This window comes from Trichoplusia ni, chromosome 1 (genome assembly GCF_003590095.1).
Source record: "Trichoplusia ni isolate ovarian cell line Hi5 chromosome 1, tn1, whole genome shotgun sequence".
NCBI classification, from domain to species: Eukaryota; Metazoa; Arthropoda; class Insecta; order Lepidoptera; family Noctuidae; genus Trichoplusia; species Trichoplusia ni.
Window position 1 is genome coordinate 2,821,796 of NC_039478.1, and position 13,508 is coordinate 2,835,303.

Consider the following 13,508-nt stretch of genomic DNA (forward strand, 5'->3'; position numbering starts at 1 on the left):
GCCTCAAAATTGAGTTGCAAAATAGAATCCGAACGACATACAAACCTTACAACAAGAAAAGTGAGTGTATGAAAACGTGGGGTAAATTATATAATAGTACGCATAAAATACAAACGATAAAAAGTGTTAATATTGTTTTAAAAAAATCCAGCTGCTGGTTCTATTGCTGTTTAATTTTGGGGAAAAGGAAAGAAGTGTCTTGCTAACATTAAAGTCACAAGTACAAAGACAGAAAGGGTCAGGACAAACATTCTTGGATACGTCAAAGCTTGTCCAACGCTGGGATTCAACCGTTTCGGCGTCATTGCCTCAACTACTCAGCTATCTATGCACTGATTTCAATTTACGACACAATGTTACACAATTGATTTTTCTAACGGATACGAGAAAGTTCAATTCATATTATTTTATGTAAAAACTATCTGACCCAGCAAACGTTGTTTTGCCTAAGAAATTATTTCTAATTCTATGTATTTTTAATGCCACAAAAAATAAAATATGTTTTTTTAGTGTGAGCAACCCTTAACACTTAGGGGTATGAAAAATAGATGTTACTCGATTCTCAGACCTACTGAATACGCATATAAAATTTGGTAAAAATCGGTTAAGCCCTTTCGGAGGAGTACGGTAACTAACATCGTGACACGGGAATTTATATATTAGATAAGGGCTGTGTGAACTAGGTTTACAGAATTATGAATGAAAATAATTATTACTCTAGAAAAATATCCAAACAAAAATGTAGAAGACTCTCATACGTGTCCGTGGACCGATTTCATTGTGCTTTTTTATTTCAAAACGAGATTTCTTGAGGTCATTACAAGGTTTAAACAGTATAATCCGACACACTTGGATTTGAATTATAAGTATTATTCGAATCGCAGTGTTTATTCTACAAATAGAATATTAACTGTAACTTTATTACACTGCTATTCTAATATATAATACGAGTAGTTTAATAACATAATAAAAAGACTTGAAAACATAGATAATCCGCCAGTTTGCGACCATATTGGATCGATTTTCATCGAACATAGCTAAAATTATTTCCGACGAATCAAAATCGGTTCATTAGAATCCGTCCGAGAATTAAAATTGTCTAGAAACACACATTAACAAACACTTTCACAGACACGTCAAACTTATAGCACTATTATACATAGATTAAAAAAAAACAGCGATTTATTATGTCGTAAGTTTTGGGTTTAAACACTCGATTGTTTTTTTGTTTTCAGACCACCAAGTGTTTCACAAATGGGCACAATTAAGTTTACCCAGAAACCCTGCGGCCGGAGCTGTGGGTTTTCTGAAGGTGGATATCTCCATCATATTCCGTGGAGACATCCAGGTGATGCCAGTTGTCGTCACTGAAGAACGAGTTGAAGAGTAAGTAAATAATAAAAAAACACATTCATTAAAGAAAAATACTTACCGGACAATGGAACAAATAAAGCTAAGAACTCTTTTTATTAAGTTATCACTATTGTATTTCAATCCCCTTCAATGGAGTCCCCACTCCAGTATATTTGCAGACTCTTTGCAGGTCTTTTTGCGTCGAGGGTCAAATTTTATATGGGTACAATATTTTTGTTTAAACTGTAACATGAAAAAAGTAGTTTATTGACTATTTAGAGGAGAATTTCGTCTTATAACTCTTTGCAATTTAATTTAATCCTACGGTTTTTCTTTTTTAGCAGTAATCTACTCCTGCCTACTGGTTCTGAGCAACAGCCTGCTAATTATGTGATCACTATTTATGGAGCTTTTGGAATACCAAGCGGTTCTCACGGCCAAGGTGACAGGCGTTACGGAAAATTACCAAGTTCCTACGTCAGGGTATCTTTTTGTGGACTTTCGGTAAATAATTTATTTTTTGCTATCCTGATATTTACAAAACATGTTAAATTATACCTGACTTAGATAATTACGGAAATTGCTTGCACCTTTTCGAGCCTTTCGCTATCACACATTTCTGCAGAATACAATCTGGCCCGGACTCTCGATACCGTCAAACAATTTCTGAAAATCCTTGAACCCTTGTCGTATCTTGAATGGGTCTTTCAGAAAAGCCCAATAGTGTTTCAGGTTTCGAATTTGTGTGTGAAAGGATTCAAAATTACTCGTGAAAACTGCTTATTCGCGGGACTCTTCTGTGACAAGAGGCGGTAATTGTTAAGCCACGTCTTATGGCATTTTTAGTATAAAGAAAATTATCCATGACTAAGAAAGCTTGCTGAAAAAATGTGCTTCTGTTAATTTCAGGCAAAAACTGCAGTCCAGGCTCGTACCAATCATCCGACTTATTGTGAACAGATATCTATAGTTGAGATGTTCCCAAATATGAGTGAATCGATCAGACTTGAGGTCTGCTCCGGAGAAGGTTGCTTTAACAGAGTCCTTGCCAGTGCCCAATTGAAACTAAGTCAGCTGTCGCATGATGGAGAAAACGGTATTCTATCATTCATTGCCGTAGTTTGTTTTATGACCGTATCAATTCAGTTTTTTTTGCCATTAATTCAAAAGTATACTGCTTCACTGCTACCGGTTTAGCTAATATCATGACATTTGCGGACCCTGCTCTACGTCTGGTAGTAAGTTGTCATGCTTCCAAAACTGCAACAATCTTATTTTTGTTGATTCTGATAATAAACTTTAAAACATGTATGCAAAAAGGACACGTTAGCTTTCATCGCTTGTATAAATAGACCTTCACACCACATTAATATATCTTTTTACTTAATTTCGCAGGATTCCTTCCGACTTTTGGACCTTCTTTACTGCACATGTATGGAACTTCGACCTCAGGGGCTCTGGCCGCCAGTGGGGAAGAGGGTCCTTATCATCGTGGAGCAATGCTCGTGTCTTTGAGGACTATAGTGCCTTATTATCAGCAAGGCTTGAAGAGTACCAGCGTGGAACCAGTGGCTCCATTACAACCGGTGAATATTTATCCATGTAATATAAGCCTTTGCATCACAGCTGGACATAGGAATCTATCCCATTTATTGATGGAGCATTGATCACTCATTTTTTTTTACTTTGTGATCTTTGTATTATATACGCAATTAAGAGAGTAATGACTAAAAATATTTTATGGCATTTATTCTTAAGTGGACAGATAAAATTGGGATCAATGTGGAGATCAGGTTTTTTATGACTAAATTAATATTTTACCGATATACGTTTATACGTTTTCAAAATACTAATTAATTTAGATTTTTTTAAAACAAAAAGACCACAAACAGTGTTTCTTGTCAGATGATGTGTGTATGATGAACACCAAATAAAAAAAGGGTGAGGGCTGAGGGTGAGGGATAAGGGCTGAGGAATGATGAGAATGATGACGCTATAATAAGCCTGAAAGTTATTATCAATAAAATGCAAAAAAAAAAAACAATAGATAAAATAAAATTTCATGAAAGTCGCGGCAAAAACTAGTATTACGTTGTTAAATAATGGAAACAGTTTGGCGGCAGCCCTAGCCATGCAGACGCAATCAATAACCCGCCAACTCGCCCGCGCTTTGATGAGGGCGGAAGTGGACATGGTATTATTTTTATCAACATACAACATATTAAAAACAAAATTACTTTAAATTTTTAAATTAAATTATTAATTAATTAAAAATGTAATTAAGTTTAATTATTTTTTTTAACAAAATTTTTATTTTATTGTTTTATTTAATAAAAAATATATTTCCTTTTTAGATGTATTTATATTTTATTTAAATTATATCTCAAGACTATTTGTATAAATTCTCTCGAGGATTTTTTTAAGCGAGTAGCAGGAGTTGATCAAAGCTGTGAAAACAATCTCAATTGCTCGATGGATGCTGTTAAATATTAGAAACTATGAGTAAAATTTAATAGAACTGAATACCAAACAATTGTATTTTTTTTATTGATAGGGAATTCGAAAAAAAAAATTAAAATTTATGAACTTTCTAATAGTGCATAACCGTAAAAATAAATTTACTTCAAAATACTTCTCTCAGCTAGTAGTAACACAAAAAGCAACTTGTTGAGTTCCCTTTGGCGCCTTAAAAGATTTATTGATGCTTGAAGATCGCCTGAACTTTCAACTTAACGGCTAAGCTTTATCGGTCAGTTAAACTTCTATTACGCAGCAACTTACTTAAAAAATGTGAACATTACATTTTAAACACAGAGTGTTATTATTACAGTACATTTTCAATTGTATTATAAAATACACATGAATAAATAAGTATGGATTTCAAATTCGTAAGCTAAAAAGGACTAAGATTTATTTGAATATCGACCTAATATGTAAAGTAATAAAACAAAATTTCAAAAGCTTCCGCCACGATCATGGTTTAGTGCAGATATAATTACTTTGTATTTATAGCAGTGGAAGCTGGTCAAACGGGCTTTTAAAGTATAACGAGGGGTCGCATAAGCATGGAGTACTAATTTGTAAAGGGTTGACATGGAAAACATTGAGGGAGAAACTTAATAATGAGTATAGCAAGAGGGTGGCCGAAGATACATTATTACAAATTTAAAGGACTTTTAAAGCACTGATTTTATTGAGTCTTCGAGGGAAAATACCTAAGAATATGCTACTACTACTACTAACTACGGAACTGACATTCTCGTAGCATGTTCAAGTCCTCATTAAAAGTTCTACGCCGTCTACGAAACCGCGTAGCACTATCCACGTAACAAACGTATTTGCTACGACTTCAAAGCTACGAGATGCTCAATGATGGCTTCTTTATTAGGTACCCAATAAGGAAAATAATATAATACCACACAATAATATGATAAACAACATATTATCATAATGATCAAATTTTGACTTTAATTAAATAAAAACAAATATTTAAACTAAGCCAAACATAATTATTTTAAATCCTTAAACTTAAAAAAAAAACATTATTGCATGCCAATGATGTTTTTACTTTCAAATCGAATTAATTTGTCGTGCATTCTTGTAAGTACAATAATATTGATACCATATTACAATAATATCACATATCAGGCATCAAAGACAAGCTTTACAAAGGGGCTTCAGACAATGCGCCCTCGTCCTTTGCATCGCATCCCCTTCATCTGCACTCTGTGGATATAATTACCGGGCTGGTGAACACGCTAATAGCATCTCTCCGTGAAAACGCAAATTTTGGCGATAAATTTCGGGCCTATAACACCTGTACAGTCTTATTACAATAGTGATAAAGCCGAATTTCATGCAAATTGACCAGCGTTTTATGTGGGGGCCACTGATTTTTGAAGCCAACGTTTGCATCTGCCCAAGTTGCAACGAGGATTTTGACATACCTACCAGTATTTAATTGAAACCCTAAACTAATAAGTCAAACACGTGTAAGGGAGACGAAGTATTGTTAGTGGCTTAGCTACATTTATAGCGCAATATTCGCGAGTACTTTAAACAAAAACTGACCATCTGCCCTCCATGTACCGGTAGGTACGTTTAAACCGGTTGTCAGATTTTCGTCAACTTTTTTTTCGGATCAAAATGTAATATGCCATTCAAAATACTTAGTGCAAAGGGGGCTTAGTACAAAAAGACCACCTTTACACTGATTGATCATATTACAAACCAATTCTTTTATAAGCTGCTTGCATTTTTTACAATGCCAATTTTAAATCTGTTGACCCCTATGCTAAAAGTTGGACAAGGGAATGAATAATAACAGCAAAAAATCTGTTGGTTTTATTAACTTCGATTGAAAAGCACATCTAATATAACTTAATTGTACTTAGCAACTATTTCTCAAACTAACTCTGTTAATCAAAGATAAAAATAATTAGGCATTTGTAAAATTTACTTGTTTGGTTACCCAAGTATAATACTTTCCCAGGACACCTTATGGTTGATGGAGGATTTCTGCATCTTTTGCCCAATCCTTGAAGTGTCGATGTTGGATCGACGCGTTTCTGGAAAGTTCTGTGGAGTGGCGATCACCGTGGGAGAACTACCCACTGATGATCAGGGCGACGAGGGTGAGGGATCAACACTAATATTAATTATTGCTTAAAGCTTGCACATTATTATACACCCACAGTTTTCGAGGATAGTCCATGGGAGAGAATTTGTGAAGATAATACATATTATTTAAAGAAGGTTTTCTCCAGCAAAGGAGAGGTTTTATTTTTTTTAGAATGACTTCTAAAAATGTAGGTCAGGACAAAAATTCTCAAAATTGTACAAGAAAAAATCGATTCCATTTAAGATTTTTCCTAACTGCTGAAACCTGCAAATAGAAAACAGTTAAGAATTTTTATATTCAAGATAACGAATAAGATGACTTCGATACACGTGTAAGGTACCGATAGGGTATTTTGTTGGTCAATAGTAAATCAGACTCTATTAATATTGCAATATGATCGTTATTTGCATGAGACACTCAAGCTAATTGCAATAAATTCAGTATACTTTGAATTTAACTTGACATGAGTACTACGCTCTCGTCTGCAGGGCAAGTAATATCACTTTGTGAGTCTCATTTTTGTGTATTTTGCATCGCCCTCTGATATTTCACTTGAAATATTATAACGGATTTCTGGGAAAAACTTAATAAGATGTTATGCATACAAGGTCGGCTTGGACGTCATTACATTTTAATATCGCTTTCATATTAAAAAGCAACTCATAAATGTTTTCTCATTTGTTATTTGTTTTGTTTCAGAGTTCGTTGCCATGATGACAGAGATAAGTATGTAAATGTTCTATCTGCATCTAGCATAGTTCTCAATACTACACCAAGTAAAAAAATATTATACACGTCGTACCCTTTTCCGTTGATGAAAAACCTAGTTACCTTGCCAAAGTTTGTTTAGAATCAGATATTCTTTAGGTATGCGTATGAACAAACATACGTTTTGTAGAAATAGAAGTACCTTTAAAATTGCTCTTTGTCTTATAAGAGGACATTGGCTCCTATCGACTTTTTAGCTATTATAACTAATATTGTAAACATCGATGTTTTCATAAATATTTAGTTCCAAGTATCTGACACTTGATACCAATGTTGTGATCACAAACAAACCATTATTATAGCATCAGCCTGTTGATAAATAGTCTACGGTACAAATCACAAACAACAATATTTTCTTCGTTTCATTCTTTATGTTTTTCTTGAATTGAATCTCTTAAATGATGATAATTTCTAAATGTATTTTATTACACAACAACAATCTAATCAGTATCGAAGCAACAACAGTTTTTCACTATTAAAATAGTGATTTCACTTTCAAATATTCTGAAATTGTTGTAGAACTTTCCTTGAAAGTACATGTAACGCATGTTGTAGATATCACGAGTGTAAACTGATTGACCTTGATAATTAAGCTTGATTGAATCCTGGTTTTACTGCCAACGCAATCTTTCGCTCGTGTTGGCAGTAAGACGTGATTATATTGTTATCCTTGGTGCAGTTCTCTACGATTTCAGTAATAAATCTAATTAATATTTCTCGCTTTCAGTTATATTTATAGCCCAATGCGGTTACCGATGTCGATATCTGTTAAATATTTTCCACTATTTAGAGTGAGGGTAAAAGTTGCCTGCTTTTAGGTACTGGAAAAAAACAAGTTTTGTGTATTTTAATCTAATTCGACTTTTAAAAATATCAGTTGTATTTTTTGGCGTTATCGACCCTGATTCACCAAAAAGGATAAACCATCATTATAGTCATTTAAAAGTACTTCTAGCATTGCTTCCATTTCACATTATTCCTTCAACAGGGTCTCGCAAACTTTACTACACTGGTTCATTAGACGTTCTAAAGACGAGACCAGTACATGGCTACTTAGACTTCGACCACTCCTTCCCTGTCTTACAACTGGCCACAAGACTTCCTGACTTCAGATTCAGAATGTACCGAAACAATATGGTGTACGGAATCGTGGCTGATCTGGTAAGTTTCTTTTTAATCTACATTTTTTATTGGGTTATTCGCTTCTTCTTCACGCAAGAATCTTACTTCACTGGAAAATAAATTCTTTACTTCTAAGATAAAGACGTCAGAGGATTTTCTTAGTAATTTCTGAAACTTCTTAGATCGTATTAATTAAGTTTGTGTAAGGGAATACGATAGGAACGATGAAGCAGGTATTATACTAAACTTTATTTATAGAACTAATAAGAAAACAATCAACAAAAGATTTTGTTCCTAACCGCGAAGGGGCTAACAATGGCTAGTATTTGAGTGCTTGTAATATTGCAATATTGTCTAAAAAGGAGTGGGGGTGGATGATGTATGGTTGCTACATTAAATCCTCATCAATAATCCGTTTGGCAGATATTTCAATTCTGCAAAGTGCTTTTTGGGATATCAACACTGTCATGTGGACACTGTGTTTTCATTATCTGCCTCTATACAAATTTGAGTAGTTGTATACGTGCAACATGATTTCCTACGACAGTTTATCGACGGGATGCACGATGAGCGAACAAAGGATTTTCGATCTTATTCCTCACTGTAATAGAACCAGTTTTGGGAATTCGAGTTTAGTAGCGGCTGGACGAAATCACAGGAGCGTCTGGCCGCCAATACCTGTTACACATCTATTCACAATGGGGTAGCATGATAGTGTGCAAACACTTGCCGATATAACTGTCGAAATATTTGTCCAGCAATTATCATTACATTAGTGGACTGAGAGATTATTGAGTATTAGTGAACATTGTATTTTGTCTGCGCATAGAGAGTAGAGATTTGATTAGTTTTAATCCTAATTGGAAACTGGCTTAAAACAAGATTCCAACCCAAATCAGGTAAAAGTGAATAGATAATGAGTTTTTAGAGGCAGAGTAGAAGAAAGAAAGACATAAAGAAAGTACTAACATTAAATATTCAACTTCGAAGAGCTTGCAACTAACTAGGGTAAACAAAACAACCTAAGGACACATTATGCAAACGTAATTACAGAAATACGTCAAACTTATTTACAATGATTATAGTGCAAGGCTCTAAGCCAATGGGCTTTTATGACGTTGGAAACTAAAATTTTAATGAATTGCCGTGGAATATCGATCTGTAGTTCGTTTCTTAATATTATAACAGTACAACAGGCCACTTATCAATGGTGACCACAATTACAGAAAATCGACTTTACGTCCTTTTAATAAGAACGATTTTTGAGTAAAAATTTGTTTCTGTTTTCCGCGCTCTATTTTATGCCATGCAAGTCGTTAGTCGGTATATTGAAGTTTAATATTGGTCGTCAAAATGACATACTAGTCCAATTACTTGTTGAATTAGAAAATAGAATTGTTGTTCTGACTTCACATAGTATCTTATCAAGGATGTCTAACGTGGATTGGACATTCTAATTTACCGTTCTATCTAAATCAATAACGAATTTTATTTCGTTTTTTCCGATTCGCTGAAATGTTTTAGTTTCTATTTTCATTTCCCTTCCTCGTATAGGATTTCAGGTATCAATGCACGAGCATGTTACTGGCTTAAAATAAAAGGTATGTTTGGATATTTGGAAACCATTTAGCTAGAACTCGTAAAAGCTATGACTAAAAGTTTTGATTGACATTTATTTGAAAAATCGCCATTTTAAAATTTTAAACCCTTTTATTCAGTGTTGAGCACGTATGTTGTGTTTCAACAAACAAAAATAAGTTTGTTCGAGAGCTGTCCCCTCGCCGGTTCCCCCTTTCGGACCCCCATATTCATATTGAAATGTAACTACAAACTACGTGCGGATTTAGTGTAACCGTGTTGTCCATGTTTTGGGCAATTTGGACGTTATCTCATCGAGTGACGGATGTTACCTTGTTTGATTGTCGGATGCTGTTTTGGTCGAAGCTGCGTTGAAGCTAAACTTATGGCTTTTTGGGTCCAACATAAAGATATTGACCGGTCGATCGGTCAACGATCACTCATAAAAGATGCACGAAATGAAAGCACGTTTGGTTTGATTCAAATATTTTAATGTACCACACCTGTGTTAGAAAATTAAATTGATTTCATTACTAGGGCCTATCAGTTATGGGCGTATGAGGATGGATACGTGTTTAAGAACATTTTTAAGCTGAGTAGCGTTTAAGTATTCAACGTTGATTTATGTATGTATGTAAAAAGTATGAGAAAGCAATAACAAATGATGTACACTTGACTTTGTAAGCAACAAAATCCCCGTTTTTATGAGTTTTGTTTTAGTAACTCAATTTATCGAAGTAAGTTTTACACGTGTTTCGACTTAATATTTTAGCTATTATATTTTTCTGATAATAATTGTAATCTTTATTGAGAGGTGTACTACGAATCGAAGGTTTTTCACCCCGAAATAAAAATATACAATAATGCTTCTTATCTTAACATTTTGAGTGTTTTGTTTACTTGCCCATTCTTTTGGGTATTTTTAAATTAAGACAAAACACGTGTACTGAATACGTTACACACGTCGTGTTTTATCTTGAAATTAAAATACCATTAAATCATTATATTTTCCTTAAGATTTTCAAGAGTTTTTTTTGTTTTTTTTTTATTGATTTGTTTACTGTTATCTTCGTTTTAAGTTTTGCCAAGAATCGAATATTCTCGGATTGTTACCATGCGCCAGTTAAACAAAAACAATGGAAAATCACTTTTTTCAAGTGTTTTGCTTTTTCTCCCAATTTTTGCAACATAATATTTATACACGTGTCTTAAAATAAAGTTATACAAATTAAGATTATTTTCCAGGAGCAATCATTAAATGAAGTGGAACGCCGGCTTAAGAACTCTGATTTCGATTCGTTGAGGGACCTTGCTGATGACTTGAACAGAGCGGCTGATGATGCAGCTGGTAACATATTGAAGTTCCTGGACATCATTCAGTACTCCAGCCCCAGCAGCAGTTCTGAGAATACCATGCTCAAGTATAGCACTGAACTCGATTCCAAGCAACTATCGCTGCAAAAGGAGGAAATTGTAAGTATCCTTACATTTAAGACTGTTAAAATCCAAGCAACATTAATCTGTATTCAATGTTGCTCCTCTAGTGACGTTCTGAACTATATGTTTGTCTCTACATTTTACTTCATAATGATAGAGACAGCGATATTCCTTTAACAGAGCAGAAGTTTGACTTCTATGTGTCGTTTGCGAATGCAGGGGTTAATTACTCTTGCTCTGATAAGTTCGCGCGAATGTAATGCGTAAAGCGTTTAATAGTTTTAATGCTAATGAATAAAGGTACCTTCTTCCTTTTTAATACTTATTTGGTAAGTATTAAACATTCTCTCGGTAGAGTTTCATGACATTATAGGCATAAACACTTCAATGGATGTAACATATCTCGATTCTATTTCATTAATGGATGAATACTACAAAATATTTTAAAGTTAAAATTGTTTCTTTTATTAAAGATCTGATGAGTTGTCTCCACACACGTTATCGTCCTAAGTATTTAAAAATATTGTCTTCTTGTTTCTTGTCACTCTTAACAGGGTGGTCGTGATCGTTGTGGCTCATTCATATGATTAGTAGAGTCGGAAACAGCTCTCCCCGCGCTCTCCCGTCACCTGTCCCTGTAATGGAAATATTTGTACCATTATATGCGACATCTTAATGCAAGTTTCAATTGACCAGTCCAGCAGCATAATTAACTTGCTAAGTGACCTAGTACCAAATATTGTCTTACTTTAAAAATATACTTGAAACAATGTCCTAGACATTTCATTCGTCCACGATTTCTTGCAACGTGATATCTTAAACACAACAGCAACAGGCCTCGTTTCGCAACGATTAAAATAAATACCTTGAAGGCTTCTTGATAAGAGAAAAGAAAAAGTTTTTCTTTTAATATAAAAATAAATAAAAGTTTTACAATTTAATGGTTCACGATTAAACATTAGCCTGTTGTTTTACCTTATAACGAAAGGCAGAGGTTTCCCAACTGCTTTCTGTTAGTCGATTACGAAACGTCAAATGGAAGGACTTAACAAATAATACTTGACCTAGTTTAAATATCAATTATTATATTTCTGTTTATAATTGATTGTATATAATTATGTTTGAGGTTGAAAAGCTCGGGGCATGAGGGCTAGGTGGTTATAAAGCACCCGCAAACCACTTGTTTGACTCCACACGTGATTAGAAGGCCAGTCTGTTTTTTGCTTAAAGAATTAGCTTGCCAATTGACGCATGCTGCCAGCCTTCTGCCAGGCACCTTTCCCGCCTTTGACAGGGCTGAAGATGTCTTTATGAAGCTTTGTAAATTATTATTTTGTATTAATTTTAGCAATCGTTTGTAAAGTCGTCGACATGACACAACTTTAGCCTCTTTGGCCAAGTGGCAATTCAACAATCGTTAGTATTAATGAAAATACCTTTAATGTATGGACATGACAGTGAAAAGTAACGTGACTTATCTAAACTAAATAATTTATATACATTTGAGAGCTTTAAAATTATATCAACTTTTGCAAAAATGTCACTTGGCTAGTGGGCAGTAAGTTAAAAAAGGTATAACATCACGTCAAAATAATCATCTAAGAAACACGCGTCTGGAAAACCCCCTGACGACGGGTTAAAAATGTTATTTTAATATCGATATAATGAGGCTGTCTAGACAAAACAAAGTATCTAAATACTTACACACCTACTCACAATTTAGAAGTCTTAAAAAACAAACAGCGAAATCACGGTGAACCCTATAATTGCCAATTACGAAACCTTAATCCTACGGAGGGATGCAATGTATTAATATAACAGTCGAAATTAAATTACTTGCCCCCCTCAGCTGTAACCATGCAACGGACAGGCGGTGCGTGATTGATTTTCCAATTAGCTCGTGATATGACTCCCGTACCTTTGCCCACCTGGGGGGTCTGGACCCCTCGCAGACATCAAAAAATATTCGCGGATTAATGAAGTGTTGTGTTATTTTTTTACCTTCCCGTTTGTTACGGGCTCCTAGTCTGTTATGTATAGCGGAAACGGGACGGCGCTACGGTCAGTGCAATTCTCCATCTCGCTTCCACTTATAGCTTATGTACTGTCACTATTGGGAAGCTAAAGCCTGTTTGATTGCGAATGGGGTGAAAAACTTTTAGCATCCAGACAGCTTTTATGTTTCGATGCTCACGTAACACGATTAGCAAATATCTTATTAGACCTGCGTTAAATATTACGTTCCACTAATGGATGTTGCTGCGTCTAGGGGTCGCCGGATGTGTATTGTCTGCATGTTCTAAATATTCTCAAAATAGATGGTTGGTTACTATTTTGAGCTGACGATATCTGAACATGTTCAACTTTTTCTGTTATCTGAATTTTTGTAGTTGTAGTTTAAAGTCACGTTGCCTAATTTAAAATTGTCTGATATTCATACTTTTTAAAACAAAAGAAGAAAGCCATATTTTTTGAATGCCTCGTATATCGTTGTTTACGCATTTCAAACTGTAATTAACTAAGTGTTTTATTTAATTTAGAATTTAAATATGTAATTAAGTAGAATAAAAATTGTCTTGTTTGCGAGAGTTTTCAAAGCAGAAGAAATTCGCAATTGTCCTCTTAGAGA

At 34.4% G+C, this 13,508-nt stretch overlaps 1 protein-coding gene across 3 annotated transcripts in view; it reads left to right on the top strand.

The window, feature by feature from the left end:
- The first annotated feature begins 1,243 nt into the window (after positions 1-1,243).
- Positions 1,244-13,508, top strand: part of LOC113508409 (otoferlin-like) — a 33,930-nt gene continuing 21,665 nt past the window's right edge. For all 3 annotated transcript variants that reach the window (XM_026891443.1, XM_026891460.1, XM_026891452.1), the window contains exons 1-8: positions 1,244-1,386; positions 1,695-1,857; positions 2,263-2,449; positions 2,749-2,939; positions 5,846-5,987; positions 6,674-6,700; positions 7,731-7,903; positions 10,688-10,915. In XM_026891443.1, coding sequence (XP_026747244.1) covers positions 1,352-1,386; positions 1,695-1,857; positions 2,263-2,449; positions 2,749-2,939; positions 5,846-5,987; positions 6,674-6,700; positions 7,731-7,903; positions 10,688-10,915 — 1,146 coding nt within the window. In that variant the 5' untranslated portion in view covers positions 1,244-1,351. The remainder of the gene's footprint in view (positions 1,387-1,694; positions 1,858-2,262; positions 2,450-2,748; positions 2,940-5,845; positions 5,988-6,673; positions 6,701-7,730; positions 7,904-10,687; positions 10,916-13,508) is intronic.